Source organism: Oncorhynchus gorbuscha, linkage group LG16, assembly GCF_021184085.1.
Source record: "Oncorhynchus gorbuscha isolate QuinsamMale2020 ecotype Even-year linkage group LG16, OgorEven_v1.0, whole genome shotgun sequence".
NCBI classification, from domain to species: domain Eukaryota; kingdom Metazoa; phylum Chordata; class Actinopteri; order Salmoniformes; family Salmonidae; genus Oncorhynchus; species Oncorhynchus gorbuscha.
The window spans coordinates 46,967,716-46,985,358 of NC_060188.1; the positions used below are offsets into that span (position 1 = coordinate 46,967,716).

A 17,643-nucleotide genomic window follows, 5' to 3' on the forward strand; every position below is an offset into this window, starting at 1 on the left:
AATTTTGAGATATATAAGTCAACATTTTTAAATGTTGAGATAGTAGAACATACTTATAGGATATGTTTCTTCATTTGTAACATTGTATGGTGATTTCAGAGGTTGCATCACAGGTCCCAGAGGGATTATTAAGAAATAAACATGTACATTAAACACTAAACAATGTATTTATACTATTAGTGAACACACTTATGTATTCAGACTAGAGTTGTATTTATTATATTTGTGGACACATTGTTTAATGTTTAATTTACATGTTTATTTCTTAATACTTTGAGGCTCTAAATACAATATTTGCATTATACACAATTATGATGACCGCAATGGCTTTATAATCAATTCAAGAAGGTGATTTCCCACAATCAAAGTCCTGCAATAAGAGCTAATATGCTAATATTTGTGTGAACTCTACACAGTTTGCTCTGTGCATGTCACTGAGTAGGCTGATACCCCCATTTCATGAGTGCAATGCCCATTAGGCTATACAGTGCACATAAGTCGTCTATTTATAACATATATTCCACTATTTGTATGCCTCAATGCAATTCTGAAGTCTAATACATCTACAGTGCAATTTCAAAATATTTTTTTGCATCAAATTAACTAATTATTGTATTTTTATGATATCATTCCGACCTTGTGTAACATTATTTAGTTAAAATATGGCATGATTCCACTATTTGTATCCGTTTGAATCACTTTCAATGGGTGACTTTTAATTTGAAGGCGAACAGCAAATTCCACTGGTGTGGCTAATCCTTATTGTGGCTAGCTTCACACTGGTAAAGGTAACTGAACAAGGAAGCACGAGAGCACTGCATGGTTGTCGTTTGCTCCCTGTGACAAAAAAAAAAGCTCATTCCCATATCCCTTCGAATACATTGGCTAGAGGAAACAGTAGAAAAGTCCACCGTGAATTCCAAAGCGTTCCTGAATTTGATGTGTTTTTATGGTACCAGAGTTCACGTGAAGTTCAAGGAGCAGCTGGAGCAGAGAGAAAACCTGCAAGGACCCGCTAATAACCTCCGGACACGCAGGTAAAGTAAATTAACCTCTTCATAGTATAGGAAGCTAAAGCAATGTTTTTTTTGTGAGCTACAATTCATGGCACATTGTGCACAATACCTAAATGCATACAAACATTCACACGGGCCTAGAAAAGCCAACATATGTCATTTTCATACATCAGTATAATAGCTGCCTGAACATTTAAGTGCAATGTAAATGTCAATACAATACATTTTTCAACTAGAAAGGCTGGTTTAGAGCGTAGAAAATGCATCATATTAGTACGGTACGTAAACCACAAGAGCCACTGAATCCTGTGTAGTTGACTGTATAGGTAACATGTTTGTCTAGAAACGCGTCACGTTTAGGTTGTTTTAGCGGACTGAACTCCACTCCATGGTGAAACGAGCAATTAATGCAGGTAGATTAGCCATCTGTTAGAAGCATAACTGGGATGTATTCATTACGGAAACCGTTCACCGTTTAAGAACTGAACAAAACTAGAGTTTATATTGGACAAATGCAGGTAGGTCCCTATCCGTTCTGTTTGCTACCGTTGAATACACTTTTTGCAACAGATTCGCCAGAATGAATACACCCCTGTTGAATCTATGCAACGCTTGGGGTCTATTTATTATGCCTATTCTGTTGCAAAACGTTTCGTTTCCTGCGAAGTGTTTTGCAACAGAAACCTATACTCCAAACGGAAAAGATTTTGCAACAGAAATGAGAGTTCATAATGGACTAATTCAGGTAGGTCCCTGCCGGTTCGTTCTGTTTGGTTCTTAAACCGTTAACGATTTATGTTGCCAGACGCAATTTATTACACCCAGTGGCAATTTTAGCATGTAAATCTTGGTGGGGAAAACACAACACTAAACAATACATTATTTGGACAATAATAGTGACAAACGGTGCCCACAAACTGTTAGTGCTTACATAAAGCTGTCAAGCACAGCTTTCTTTTCAGCACATGGAGTGAATCCTTACAACTGCTACACTTGGCATTCAGCGAAGCCTTGTCTGACAGCAAAACAGTTCATTCAGCCTCATTTACTGCCTTTAAAAAAAATAGCTGACATGGCTGACTTGCTTAAACAAATGTGGTTTCTACGGACAATTGCGATGTACAAACAATTCAAAGGGAACGATGAGCGGAACATTTTGATTAAGACATTAATGAGCGAGCTAAGACAGAAGTAGTCAATTCAACTATTTGTTCAGCACTTTTGAAATGAATAGCAACAGAATTCAGAACATGGGCTGTTCTTACCGTATTCTCCCTGTAAACCAAGTCACAACCATAGGATAAATAAAGGGGGCATATAAGCACACCATAAAAGCGCTTGCAATATTCAATGATGATATTTCTCTAAAACAGGCTATAGGCTACATGTGCATCACCAAGTCAGAACAGTAGGCTAAGTTATGAGGGGGAAAGGGAACAAAGTATTAGGGTGAGGCACATGGGCTACTAACAAGTTACTACATAACATACACTTAGTAGTACTTACTTAGCGACAGTATACATATCTCCCTGGCATATTACATAATTTATGCAGCAGCATACAAGACGTTTGTATGTGGCATGTAGCCTAGTGGATAGAGCGTTGGGCCACTAACTGATCGAATCCCCGTTCTGACAATGTAAAAATCTGTCATTCTGCCCTTGGACAAGGCAGTTAACCCACTGTTCCTTGGCCGAGCTGAAAGTCCGTATTGCCCAGCGACAGCCCCGAAACCTGAAGGATCTGGAGAAGGTCTGTATGGAGGTGTGGGCCAAAATCCCTACTGCAGTGTGTGCAAACCTGGTCAAGAACTACATGAAATGTATGATCTCTGTAATTGCAAACAGTTTCTGTACTAAATATTAAGTTCTGCTTTTCTGATGTATCAAATACTTATGTCATGCAATAAAATGCAAATGAATTACTTAAAAATTATACAATGTGATTTTCTGGATTTTTGTTTTAGATTCCGTCTCTCACAGTTGAAGTGTACCTATGATAAAAATTACAGACCTCTACATGCTTTGTAGGTAGGAAAACCTGCAAAATCGGCAGTGTATCAAATACTCCCCACTAAATATATATATACACATACTACCAGTCAAAAGTTTGGACACACCGACTCATTACAGGGTTTTTCTTTCTCCAAAACAATTCATTATATATTTCAGATTATTCAATGCAGCCACCCTTTGCCTTGATAACAGCTTTGCACACTCTTTGCATTCTCTCATCCAGCTTCACCTGTAATGCTTTTGCAATGGTCTTGAAGGATTTCCCACATGCCAATCACTTATTGGCTGCTTTTTCCTTCAATCTGCTGGCCAACTCATCCCAAACCATCTCAATTGGGTTGAGGTCGGTGATTGTGGAGGCCATGTCATCTGATGCAGCATTCCATCACTCTTCTTCTTGGTCAAATAGCCCTTACACATCCTGGCAGTGTGTTGGGTCATTGTCCTGTTTAAAAATAAATGATAGTCCCACTAAGTGCAAACCAGTTGCCTTGTTAAGTTTTTAAAAAGTGCAAGGCAGATGGGATGATATATCGCTGCAGAATTCTGTGGTAGCTATGATGGCCATGTGTGCCTTGAATTGTAAATAAATCACTGAAAGTGTCACCAGCAAAGCACCATCACACCACCTCTTCCATGCTTCACGGTGGAAAGCACACATGCGGAGATCATCCGTTGACCTACTCTGCGTCTCACAAAGACACAGCGGTTTGAACCAAAAATCCCAAATTTGGACTCCATCAAACCAAAGGACAGATTTACACCGGTCTAATGTCCATTGCTTGTGTTTCTTAGACCAGGCAAGTCTCTTTTTATAGGTGTCATTTTAGTATTTCTTTTAATTTAATCTGTATTTAACCTTTTCACACATTTCAACACACGGGTGTGATAATTCTACAGTGGCCCCTGAATCATACAATCAAACCGGTGTGATTAGAACGCTTATTTAGAATGTTGCGTCAATCGAAACTGGCCAATCAGCTTTTGAGCTGGCCACACTTTTTTTCAGAAACATTTTGCACAACAGTCCTTATATAGTTATGTCCAGAATGTGAGCAGTTTTTTTTTGATGCAATGTTCAGACATTCACAGGAGTATCTACAGCATAACACAACCTTCCAAACCAGAAAAATGTAGGCTACATTTGTCCTAGCGCTAACTGAGGAAAGTTTGACGTAACACAAGCACTCATTTTGTATAAATCTCGCTAACAAACTACAATATGAATTAGCTAATAGAAATTACTATTTATAATTAATCATATCACGGGTGAGCTCACCATTGATCGAAATAATTGAGTAAAACTTTCTCTAGAAATATGAAAGTATCCAACGATGGGTAGTTTCTGCACGCCTTTTTTCCCCCTCACAGAAACCAAAGATGGTAAGAGGAGACAAGATGAGTTTGGTCTGTTAATAGTATGCATGTTCAAGGGGAGGTGTCGTCCACCATCGTTCACATTCGACCATTCAATTCCGGAAGACCTCAAAAAATGAATGAACCCTTACACACCTCATTCTGTTATGTCTTTGGTCCAACAGACGTTTACGTGAAACCCAGAATGCATTGAATGTCAACAAACATGGCTACACACATCAGTACAAGTATTTTACACACATGTGCCCATTACAATCTATGCAAAAATCGGAATGCATGCAAACAATTGGGAAGTGCTTGGGGAATATTTCCGGGTCAGAAATGTCTTGTCCGCAAAAGTAAAAATTATAATTTTTATGTGAATGAATGAGGAGGCGGAACACACCTCAATTCAAACTGTTAGAAAATAAATTGAAATTGATAAATAAAAACAGGCTAGGTGCCTTGGTTTGAGGGCAGTGCGGATTAAATATACTGTTGCGTAACAATCACATTCTGGAATGGAGAGAATGTTGTAACATGTGCATAGCGACCGTTAGACATTTGGTACTCACACATGAAAGGGTTATCAAGGCAAGTCAGTTAAGAACAAATTCTTATTTACAATGATGGCCTAGGAACAGTGGGTTAACTGCCTTGTTCAGGGGCAGAACGACAGATTTGTACCTTGTCAGCTCAGGGATTTGATCTAGCAGCCTTTTGGTTAATGGCTCAACGCTCTAACCACTACGCTACCTGCCGCCCCAAAAGTAGTGGTTTCTTTGCAGCAATTTGACCATGAAGGCCTGATTCACACAGTCTCCTCTGAACAATTGATGTTGAGATGTGTCTGTTACTTGATCTTTGTGAAGCATTTATTTTGGCTGCAATTTCTGGTAACTCTAATGAACTTATCCTCTGCAGCAGAGGTAACTTTGGGTCCTTCCTTTCCTGTAGCGGTCCTCATGATGGCCAGTTTCATCTTAGCGCTTGATGATTTTTGTGACTGCACTTGAAGAAACTTCAAAAGTTGTTGACATTTTCCGTATTGACTGATCTTCATGTCTTAAAGTAATGATGGACTGTCATTTCTCTTTTCTTATGCTGGTTGAGAGAATGCCAACCGTGTGCAAAGATGTCATCAAGGCAAAGAGTGGCTACTTTGAAGAATCTCAAATATAACACTTTTTTTGTTTAATACAGGATTCCATATGTGTTATTTTACCCGTTCACTTTTGACGGGTACTGTGTGTTCTATAGTTTGTTTTTCCATCTCAAATCGAAGTTTATTGTTTACTAGCTCCTAACAATGCAATAAAATGTCAAACAGGTGGGCCTACACAAATAATAAAAATATTAAAATGTTGGGACTAATCCAATTAACAACCCAAATGACACGGTAACAGTAATCAAAATGCAATCTATACTTATGTAAGTCTACACTGGAAGAATTTACTCAAGATATACTAAGAATGATATTTATTTACAGCAGTAGATGCAGTATATCAGCTATGTCAAGAATCCAGTGTATACATAAATATGTGGTGTTTAAACAGTGTCCAGTAGTATAAGCTATGTAGGGAATATAATATTTTATTACTCAGTGTGAAACGGGAAGTGTCCAGTGGTTCAATGTCTGTGTGTGTGTGCGTGCATATGAGTATGAGGTGTGTAATACCTTGTGTGTGTTTTGTGTGAATGAGCGTGCATCACCTGGTAGACCGCTAGTGATGGCCTGGTAATAGCAGATGCTTTTAGTCTCTCGCTTTTGGCACTGATGCACCTTTACTGACTCTGTTTTCTATTTTTTAGTTAATTTTTAATCCCCAATTTCGTGGTATCCAATTGTTAGTAGTTACTATCTTGTCTCATCGCTACAACTCCCATACGGGCTCAGGAGAGGAAAGCTCCTAACATGCGTCCTCCAAAACCCAACCCAACCAAGCTGCACTGCTTCTTAACACAGCGCGCATCCAACCTGCAAGCCAGCCGCAAAGAATAGTTTTTTAAAAGCCTTGAGGCAATTGAGACATGGATTGTGTATGTGTGTGATTCAGTGGGTGAATGGGCAAGACAAAAGATGTATGTGCCTTTGGACGGGGTATGGTAGTAGGTGCCAGGCGCACTGGTATGAGTGTGTCAAGAACCGCTACAATGCTAGTTTAACACACACAGTTTCCCGTCCACCACCCAAAGGACATCCAGCCAACTGTGGGAAGCATTGGATTCAACATGGGCCAGCATTCAAGTGGAATGTTTTCGACACATTGTAGAGTCCATGCCCCAACAAATTGAGGCTTTTCTGAGGGCAGAAGGGTCTGTAACTCAATATTAGAAAGTTGTTCCTAATGTTTTGTACAGTCAGTGCATAATTTGTATATCATCCCTCTGGGTCCTCAGATAGAATTCACATTCAACCTCAATCACTTAAAGCCATGGCATGCAAATTACAATAACAGACGAGTTACAATAATTGAAAGGAACACTGTCACATTTAATTTCAATGACTTGCATGCACAAAGAGCCCTCCCCAAATAAGATCAATGAGTCTCTCGGAATTGTTTGGAAAGAGCATGTCAATGGTAACCGTGTTAGCCTTTTCCTGTCGGCTGGTGTTAGCTGGAGAGCCATGGCACGGCTTTTGTTATCCCAGTCAATCACCGCAGTCTGTTTCGGAAGGAACAGAATGTTTCTGCAAGGAATTGTTCTTCTGTCATGTGTCCAGCCTGTCAGGCAGGCAGGCTGTGAACTATTTATAAGAGCTCAACCCCGGACTTCACTGTTTCCTCCTTTTCCTCGCTCTCGCCTTCATTTGTTCAAAGGCCTGGCCCGTGGCAAGGCGATTTAACTGCAAGGCGATTTTAACCGGCTCTCATAGACCTCACACTTTCAAAGGAAGGGGGAATTTTGCAGGTAAACATATTCTCTCCCTTAACTTTACTCTGTTTGTCAACATATTTTGTGCTGTGGTTTTTGTGTGGGACCTGGGTTGTCTTGAACAGATGCCAAGGCAGGTTTTCCCCATGAAAAGATGCAGCGAGTGATTGCTCCAGAGCTAAAGCACTGTAGTTTAGTTCATGGAAAGAGTGTTTGATTAGGTTAAGGTGCACTGTGAATGTCAGGCATTACTGCCAGATAAGAGCCATTGATGACTGCTTTAATGTTGCTCTGTTTCATGACCTGTGATAGATTAGAAAATGAATCCAATTGGTTGGTAAAAAATCTTCCCTTGGGATTCAATACGTGCACTGAAATTTGAGGTAAATCTCAAGTTGCCTGATGACTCAATCTAAATTCATCTGCTGCTCTGTTCTTCATAATTCTGCCATCGAGACTGCCATCGTTTAAGTCGTTTGTAGTGATGTTTAAATGAGGGGCGGTTGTGCAAAACGATGTCATCAACAATTGGATCATCAAACCAATCCAAGTATCAAAGCCAATGACACATTTTCAAAACGCTGCTTTACCTATGTGTTCTAGCCCTGGACCAACCCATCAGCTTCTGGAACCAATCAGAACGGTTAACATCTGTCTGCGTTCTAGAAATCGTCGAGGAGGTACTAAGATCCAGACTAATTGGGGAGAAGAAAATAACGTCCGTGGGTGTGGCATAGCATTTGGCCGAAACCAATGTTCCAATGTTGATTAATACAACTTTAAATGCTTACAGTTTAAAAAGTATTGGTGAAAAGTTATCAAATTTTGCAACGAAGCAGCTAAAGTAATAAAAAGGCGTTTGACCCAAGTTAAACAATTTAAAGGCAATACACTCAATTGGTATTTAGTAGCATGTAAATTTCTGACCTACTGGGAATGTGATGAAAGAAATAAAAGCTTAACTAAATCATTCTCTCTACTACTATTCTGACATTTCACATTCTTATAATAAAGTGGTGATTTTACACACGTATGTATGCATGTATGTATGTATATGTATGTGTGTGTGGAGTAATCAGGAAGGTGATAGTCCGTGTGTGTGTGTGTGTGTGTGTGTGTGTGTGTGTACACGTGTGTGTGGAGTAATCAGGAAGATGATAGTCCAGGTGTGTGTGTGTGTGTGTGTGTGTGTGTGTGTGTGTGTGTGTGTGTGTGTGTGTGTGTGTGTGTGTGTGGAGTAATCAGGAAGATGATAGTCCAGGTGTGTGTGTGGAGTAATCAGGAAGATGATAGTCCAGGTGTGTATGTGTGTGTGTGTGTGTGTGGAGTAATCAGGAAGATGATAGTCCAGGTGTGCCTGATGATGAGGCACAGGTGTGCATAATGATGGGTAGCCAGGGCAGGTGGTTAATAAACCAACAAAGTCGAATGCTGGAGGGGAGGAGCAGGAGTAGATGTGACTGTTATTGTTTGACTCCCAAGTTTACTTCAAAATGATGGTTATTATATCAATATTTGCATAGAAATGTGTTTCCACTGCCATTTCTCACATACTTAATTTTACATTACATTACATTTACATTTAAGTCATTTAGCAAAAAGATCCTACCATGTCAAAGGAACACTTTGTACCAACATTTCCTGTTTTCATCAGCCCAGTTGTGAATTTTTTTCATGCCTCAGGTAATTAATCCAAATGAAATGGTTGGATGGAAACCTGGTTACTGACTTGGCATATTCAGTCTGAAAGCTGTAAACGTGTGTGTCCTGATGAATTGCGCTGTGTTTGTTTGCTTTGCTCTAACCATACTTTATGTAGCCAGCTGGGCCTGATGCCAAAGCACTAATGTGGAACAAAGGCCATTAGGTGGGTTGGAAATGTAAATAGAGTTAATTGCTCAGCCATAAACAAGGACATAGTGGCTTCTCTCAATGACATGGCGTTATACGCTTATAGCCAGAGAACATTTGTGGTGGGGAGTAGACCTGGGCAATATGGGCAAAATCCATATCGCGATAAATTGCTTAAATTACTGCAATAACGACAAATAGAAAGGTTAACATTAATCGGCACCACAGTTTTTTTTTTAATGATCCTTTAAACTACTAATACTGGTTTAATGGTTGTAGCCATCAATTGTCCCATTAACAGTCACCGTTATTAGCAAACTTATTTCATTTCAAACCCCATTTCTCTAATATAGGTTACTTATCGTAATGAATGATATTAATAAAATGCCTGCAATAAGTGATGTCAATGTCGATAATTTTCCTTTTATCGTCCCATCTGTAGTAGGGAGGTTGTAAGTGTTAGCGATGGGAAAGATTGACTTTTTATACTGTGTTCATAAATTGTATTTTTAAGTTGTCGAAAGTCGATCCTGTCCTGGTCAGTTTCTAGAAGATTTATAACATACTGTATTTCACAACGGCCCTGTCTTTTCCGATTAGTGCCAATGAAACATAAAAAGCGAGGACAGGTTGCTACTTTTGTGTACTGAGATGTAGCCTGAGGCCGGAACAAGATTCAATTCAACAGATTAACGACCTGCCCACAATGATGTACTTTTAAAGGCAATATCCCCAATGTTTGTGGAAATTACGTTCGCTGTAAATGTTACTGCAGATAACAGCTCATGTCAATCACCTTTAGAAGTCCATCGCAGTGTACAGGTTTTCACAAGTGTTTTATCAGTGTTGTTTTCGAAAAGAGTAAAAAAAATGTTTTTAGTTTGAATTCAACTTTCCTTAAAGGACAGCCCCAGAGGATATTGTTGCCACTATTTCTACGTAATTTTACATTTAGTTTCCACCTCCAAAGAATGGCGAAGGCTACTTATACCTATTTTGGTTTGGGAATTTCCACGTGGAGTTGATAAACATGAACAAATGGGGCACTGAAAGCTGTTGGTGTAGCTAGCTATCTTGCTAACCTTATCTAGCTAGCTAGCTATCTTACTAACCTTATCAAGCAAACTCATGTTATCTGCTGTTGCTGTTTTTCTATTTGTTTTATTTACTAAACCGTAATCGAAATATTAGCCAGCTGGCTCTATGGCTGGTTCTGGAGCTGGATTTGTCATAAGCATTGATTTAGGGAAAACTTTCCACAGATGGAAACCACTGGCCTATCTTTTACTTAGCTATCTATTGTTATCAAGTTTTGGCATCTTCCATAAATTGCAGCCATGATTTCGCCACAGAACAATAGAAATAATAAGATGAAGCTCCAATAATAAAGGTTAAATAAAATAACAATAATACATTCTAAATAAATCAGTGAGTGTCACCAGCTTCACGGTGGGAACCACACATGTGGAGATCATCCATTCTCCAACTCTGTATCTCACAAAGACACAGCGGTTGGAACCTAAAATCTCAAATTTGGACTCATCAAACCAAAGGACAGATTTCCACCAGTCTAATGTCCAAGCCTCGCGATTCTTGTCCCAAGCAAGTCTCTTCTTCTTATCGGTGTCCTTTTAATAGTGGTTTATTTGCAGCAATTTATCCTCTGAACAGTTGATGTTGATGTCTGTTGCTTAAACTCTGAAGCATTTATTTTGGCTGCAATTCCTGAGGCTAGCAACTATTATGAACTTATTTTCTGCAGCAGAGGTAACTCTGAGTCTTCCATTCCTGTGTTATCTGCACCTCAGATTGCAGCCCAAATAAATGCTTCACAGAGTCAAGTAACAGACACATCTCAGCATCAACTGTTCAGAAGAAGCTGCATAGAATTCAAGGCACACTTAACCAGCATGGCTACCACTGCATTCTGCAGCAATACGCCCTCTCATCTGGTTTGCGCTTAGTGGGACTATCGTTTGTTTTTCAACAGGACAATGACCCAACACACCTCCAGGCTGTGTAAGGGCTATTTGACCAAGAAGGAGAGTGATGAAGCGCTGCATCAGATGACCTGGCCTCCACAATCACCAGACCTCAACCCAATTGAGATGGTTCGGGTTGAGTTGGAACGCAGTGGAGGAAAATCAGCCAACAAGTGCTCAGCATATGTGGGAACTCCTTCAAGATTGTTGGAAAAGCATTCCAGTTGAAGCTGGTTGAGAGAATTCCAAGAGTGCAAAGCTGTCATAAAGGCAAAAGGATGGCTACTTTTGAAGAATCTAAAATATATTTTGATTTCTTTAAAACTTTTAAACAAATCACAGTTTTAATGTTGTTATGGAATAAGTAGGTGTCCAAACCTCTGACTGGTACTGTACATACAGTCAGATTGTCTCCCTGTGCCTTCAAAAAGTATTCATACCCCTTGACTTATTTCACATGTTGTTATTACAGCCCCCCAAATAAATCAATTTTGAATATCTCTCACCCTTCTATACACACTACACCATAATGACAAAGTGAAAACATGTTTGTAGAGATTTTTGCAAATGTATTGAAATTAAATGCAGAGATTTCTCATTTACATAAGTATTCTTGTGAGAATCACATTTGGCAGCGATTCCAACTGAGTCTTTCTGGCTAAGTCTCTGAGAGCTTTGCACACTTGAATTGTACAATATTTGCACATTATTCTCTCTTTAAATTCTTCAAGCTCTGTCAAGTTGATTGTTGATCAATTCTTGCCATATATTTTAAGTCAAAACTGTCACTCTGCCACTCAGGAACATTCAATGTCATTTTGTTAAGCAACTCCAGTGTATATTTGGCCTTGTTTTAGGTTATTGTCATGCTGAAAGGTGAAATTGTCTCCCATTGGAAGCAGGCTGAATCAGAAAAAACTCCCTAGTCAAATCAAATCAAATTGTATTTGTCACATGTGCCTAATACAACAGGTGAAACACCTTAGAGTGAAATGCTTACTTACAAGCCCTTAACCAACAATGCAGTTTAAAAAAATATATAAGTAAACATTTTTAAATAAAAGTAACAAATAATTAAAGAGCAGTGGTAAAATAACAATAGCGAGGCTATATATATATACCGGTACAGAGTCTATGTGCGGGGAACCGGTTAGTCGAGGTAATATGTACATGTAGGTAGAGTTAAAGTGACTATGCAAGATGGCGCTGACAGAGATGGTCGTCTTGTGCCTAGGTCCTTAGGAAACTATACAGTATTTTTTTAATTTTATGTTACCTTTATTAAACTAGGCAAGTCAGTTAAGAACAAATTCTTATTTTCAATGATGGCCTAGGAACAGTGGGTTAACTACCTGTTCAGGGGCAGAACGACAGATTTGTACCTTGTCAGTTCGGGGATTTGAACTTGCAACCTTTCGGTTACTAGTCCAACGCTCTAACCACTAGGCTACCCTGCCGCCCCCAATACATTTTAAATGTTGAGTTGATAAAATAAGAATTTGTTCTTATCTGACTTGCCTAGTTAAATAAAGATATTCACACAGATTTGCACAGAGTGGGCAGTTCGGATTTGTCAATTCCAGACCAAATATATCATACTTTGACCAAAATGATGACTTACTTACTTATATTGTTGTGCAACATCATAGCTAAGTTCTGGCCATCGTCTTTCTTGGTAACAATTAAGTAACTTACTGTGATCAATTAAAATGTTTTTTTTAACATATTTTTTTAACAAATATAGCTTCTTAGCAAAATGCAATTTCTCAAGAAATAATTGTTAGGACAGTCAGAGGGGTCTGAAAGAGGGGCGTAATGGGAGAGATGTGCTTCTTGAAACAAAAGCTGTTATTGGCAGAGACCAGAGCAGACTGATGACACCAGGCGGTCCAGAAATTCCACCCAGCCAAACAAGCTGAAGTTTCAAGTGGTGTTTTCAAATAGCTCTTACACTAAAAGTGCATTATCATAATCTTCTAAATTTCACAGTATTATTCAAACCTCAGTTTGGAAATATACAGTATATATAACACAGGTAAATTATGTTATATTTGAGATCAATTTTACATGACAGCATTGGATACAGGCAATTGGAAAATTAGCTTGAAAGGTTGGTGCAGGGATTGAACCCCGGTCGACGGTGGGGGGAGGCGTAGTCCCATGTGGTTTGAGCAGGGAAGCATTACCCTTACACCAAGGGCTCTGCATCTAAGTGTGTGTTCGTATGGGAGAGCGAGTTGATGGGAGGAGAATGAAAGAATGCATGATTTCCCCAATGAGAGTAGGACACACAGCCCCTTGGTGTGTCCCAACAACATTTAGAAATTAGGAATGCCGTGACATGAGTATTGACATAATATAACTATAAGTACTTAATGTAAATGAATGGGTTATTGTGCAGTTACATGTCCTCTCCTATGAGGGAAATAGTTAAATCTTTTCCAATGCTTATAATTCATAGTTGATAGTCTGGTAACAGTAATCAGCTGTAATGTTTGATTGCATGTGTGCCCACAGACCAGAGAACTGGGTGATGCATTAATTGGGCCTGTAATAAATAGCTGCCTCTGCTCTGCCTCTGCGTTGCCCGCTAAGATGCACACATCTATACCCTCCCAACAATGTGTCATCTGTTTGTTTGGAAGCATTTTTAAATGCTTCATTCATCCTTTTCCATTTGAAATGATAATCAATGCGTTTCACCAGGGGCTGGAGATGGGTTGGTTGTTCAGCAACAAAACCTGACACATGTGCAACTACGGGGCAAAAGAGATAGGGTTGACTTAGCTTGTTGATAACATAAACTATATTTTGACTCCAATGTTCATTGAAAACATAAATAAAGTTGCACAATGAGCACTTGTCTCAAATACATCTTTACAGTTGTTGGTTAGCTAACTAGTTAGACATTTTTTGCCAGTCCAAACACCTCAAAACAAGGCATGGTATTAAGAACAAGGAGCTGAAACGAGCCACTTACGATTCACCACATGGTTTCTTGTCATTGTTGCTAGCAATCTGACCATCCAGAAGCATAACACACAGCCTTCTTCCCCTTTTGAAGCGCGCACATCGTTTTTGTGACGTTGTCAGCTAACCCGTCTAAAGCTACCCATTTACTGGCTATTGTTGTTCTGCTAACACTAGCATGTTTGCACTCAAACAGTTGTCTATCAATTCAAAGAAAAAACATATTTGTGGAGATGTATAAAAGCCACAGGTATACCCAATTAACATTAATTATAGGGGTTATACAGTGCTGGGTCAATATCTCTTTGATTTGATTTTCTCAGACAGGATGTAGCCTTTCATTTTCGAGGACTGAGTGTCTGGTTGTGTTTTTGCAGACCTTGTCATCAGCCCTCAAGAGATGACAGAGGCCATGTTCGGGACAGGGAATGATCAGTGGGTCTGTCCCAACGACCGGCAGCTGGCCCTTCGAGCCAAGTAAGTATGCACTCAAATCTCTCCCATCTCACTAAACAGGTGAAAGTATTTTTGCAATGTCACCTGGGAAAGTTGTTTTGGTTGTGTAAAGGTTTCCTGTGCCCATCAGTATTCTCATCACATTGTGTTCTTTTTGGTTTGTTGAAACTTGTTTTTGATAGCATGGCAGGTCCGTTGTTTGACAAAACCATTGTGACCATTTTGATCTTACACTGCAATGTATATTTATGTATTTTGTACATGTGGGTTGGTTTGTTTGTTTGTCCGCAGTGTAGTCAAAAAAGGGGATGTTTTTGCTTGTAGTATATGCAGTTGAAGTCGGAAGTTCACATACACCTTAGCCAACTACATTTAAACTCTGTTTTTCACAATTCCTGACATTTAATCAGAGTAAAAATTCCCTGTCTTAGGTAAATTAGGATCACCACTTTATTTTAAGAATGTGAAATGTCAGAATAATAGTAGAGAGAAGGCTTTATTTCAGTTTTTATTTATTTCATCACATTCCCAGTGGGTCAGAAGTTTACGTACACTTCATTTATATTTGGTAGCATTGCCTTTAAATTGTTTAACTTGGGTCAAATGTTTTGGGTAGCCTTCCACAAGCTTCCCACAATAAGGTGGGTGAATTTTGGCTCATTCCTCCTGACAGATCTGGTGTAACTGAATCAAGTTTGTCAGTCTCCTTGCTCACACACACTTTTTTTTCAGTTCTGCCCACAAATGTTCTATAGGCTTGAGGTCAGGGCTTTGTGATGGACACTCCAATACCTTGCCTTTGTTGTCCTCAAGTCATTTTGCCAAAACTTTGGAAATATGCTTGGGGTCATTGTCCATTTGGAAGACCCATCTGCAACTAAGCTTTAACTTCCTAACTGATGTCTTGAGATGTTGCTTCAATATATCCACACGATTTTCCTACCTCAAGATGCCATCTATTTTGTGAAGTACACCAGTCCCTCCAGCAGCAAAGCACCCCCAGAACATGATGTTGCCACCCCTGTGCTTCACGGTTGGGATGGTGTTCTTTGGCTTGCAAGCCTCCCCCTTTTTCCTCCAAACATAACGATGGTCATTATGGCCAAACAGTTCTATTTTTGTTTCAGCAGACCAGAGGACATTTCTCCAAAAATTATGATCTTTGTCCCCATGTGCAATTGCAAACCGTAGTCTGGCTTTTTTATGGCAGTTTTGGAGCAGTGGCTTCCTCCTTGCTGAGTGGCATTTCAGGTTTTGTCGATATAGGACTCCTTATTGTGGATATAGATACTTTTGTACCTTTTTCTTCCAGCATCTTCACAAGGTCCTTTGCTGTTTTTCTTGGATTGATTTGAACTTTTTGCATCAAAGTACGTTCATCTCTAGAAGACTAAACGTGTCTCTTTCCTGAGCGGTATGACAGCTGTGTGGTCCCATGGTGTTTATTTGCCGATTATTGTTTGTACAGATGAACGTGGTACCATCAAGCGTTTGGAAATTGCTCCCAAGGATGAACCAGACTTGTGGAGGTCTACAATGTATTTTTCTGAGGTCTTGGCTGATTTCTTTTGACTTTCCCATGATGTCAAATAATGGGGCACTGAGTTTGAAGGTAGGCCTTGAAATACATCCACAGGTACACCTCCAATTGACTCAAATTATGTCAATTAGCCTATCAGAAGCTTATAAAGCCATGATTTCATTTTCTGGAATTGTCCAAGCTGTTTAAGAGGCACAGTCAACTTAGTGTATGTAAACTTCTGACCCACTGGAATTGAATTATAAGTGATATAATCTGTCTTTTAAACAATTGTTGGAAAACTTGTGTCATGCACAAAGGAGATGTCCTAACCGACTTGCCAAGACTAGTTTGTTAACAATACATTTGTGGAATGGTTGAAAAATTAGTTTTATGGACTCCAACCTAAGTGTATGTAAACTTACGTCTTCAACTGTATATATTTTTGTAAGGTGTGCATACTTGCATAAGCATGGTTCTTCTGTTTGTCACATCACACAGGTTTAATTTTGGCCTGCACTGCCACATGTAATGAATGACACAGCAGAATTGAATTGATCGACATCGTGAAGCAACTTCTTTGTTTGTGTCCCAGGCTGCAGACAGGCTGGTCGGTGCACACCTTCCGTACAGATCGACAGAGGAAAAGCCAGATGCTGGAGCAGCAGGAGGTGGAGATCATCCTTAGTGTCATCCGCAGGGCTGAGCAACTTGAGCAGATTGAACAGCTCCGCATCGGGTAGGACACCACACACACACACACACACACACCGTTGGTAATAAAACCAGGACTTTCTGTTTATCTGGACTGTCAATCCATGAGCCGTCAGTGGCAGCACATAGTCAACTTTAGCCTCTGTGTCCATTCTGTAACTGTGTGTGTGTGTGCGTGTGTGTCCCAGGAGGCTGGTGGAGCGTCTGGACAACATGAAGAAGAGTGCGCTGGGGAATGGCCTGTCCCAGTGCCTGCTGTGTGGGGAGGTCCTGGGCCTCCTGGGAAACCCGTCCATCTTCTGTCAGGACTGCTGCAAGGTAAAGGTCACCACACTGCCTACTCTACTGTTGTACCATAGCAGAGGCCCAAACAGTCCTGAAAGGTTGCAGTGCCTTTGGTTTTAATCCTTCCCAGTATTTGAAAGTACTGTAGGGGATAGAGCTGGGACATTAAACCGAAAATTACCTGCACTGACATTTCCTTCCTCTTATCGAACCAATTTTGCTTACGTCTGTCATTTTTGGTGATTAGGTATTGGCACCACTTTACAACCAGAGTATGTAATTTAGTGCTGGGGGGATCAAAACTAGAGGTCGACCGATTATGATTTTTCAACGCCGATACCGATTATTGGAGGACCAAAAAAAATCCCATACCGATTTATCTGCCGATTTTGTTTTATTTATTTATTTGTAATAATGACAATTACAACAATACTGAATGAACACTTATTTTAACTTAATATAATACATCAATAAGATCAATTTAGCCTCAAATAAATAGTGAAACATGTTCAATTTGGTTTAAATAATTCAAAAACAGTGTTGGAGAAGTAAAAGTGCAATATGTGCCATGTAAAAAAGCTAACGTTTGAGTTCCTTGCTCA

At 39.6% G+C, this 17,643-nt stretch overlaps 1 protein-coding gene across 2 annotated transcripts in view; it reads left to right on the forward strand.

The window, feature by feature from the left end:
- The first annotated feature begins 783 nt into the window (after nucleotides 1–783).
- The window catches only part of LOC123999706 (double C2-like domain-containing protein beta), a 323,615-nt gene continuing 306,755 nt past the window's right edge, over nucleotides 784–17,643 (forward strand). For both annotated transcript variants that reach the window (XM_046305710.1, XM_046305711.1), the window contains exons 1-4: nucleotides 784–1,037; nucleotides 14,445–14,544; nucleotides 16,638–16,781; nucleotides 16,945–17,074. In XM_046305710.1, coding sequence (XP_046161666.1) covers nucleotides 14,468–14,544; nucleotides 16,638–16,781; nucleotides 16,945–17,074 — 351 coding nt within the window. In that variant the 5' untranslated portion in view covers nucleotides 784–1,037; nucleotides 14,445–14,467. The remainder of the gene's footprint in view (nucleotides 1,038–14,444; nucleotides 14,545–16,637; nucleotides 16,782–16,944; nucleotides 17,075–17,643) is intronic.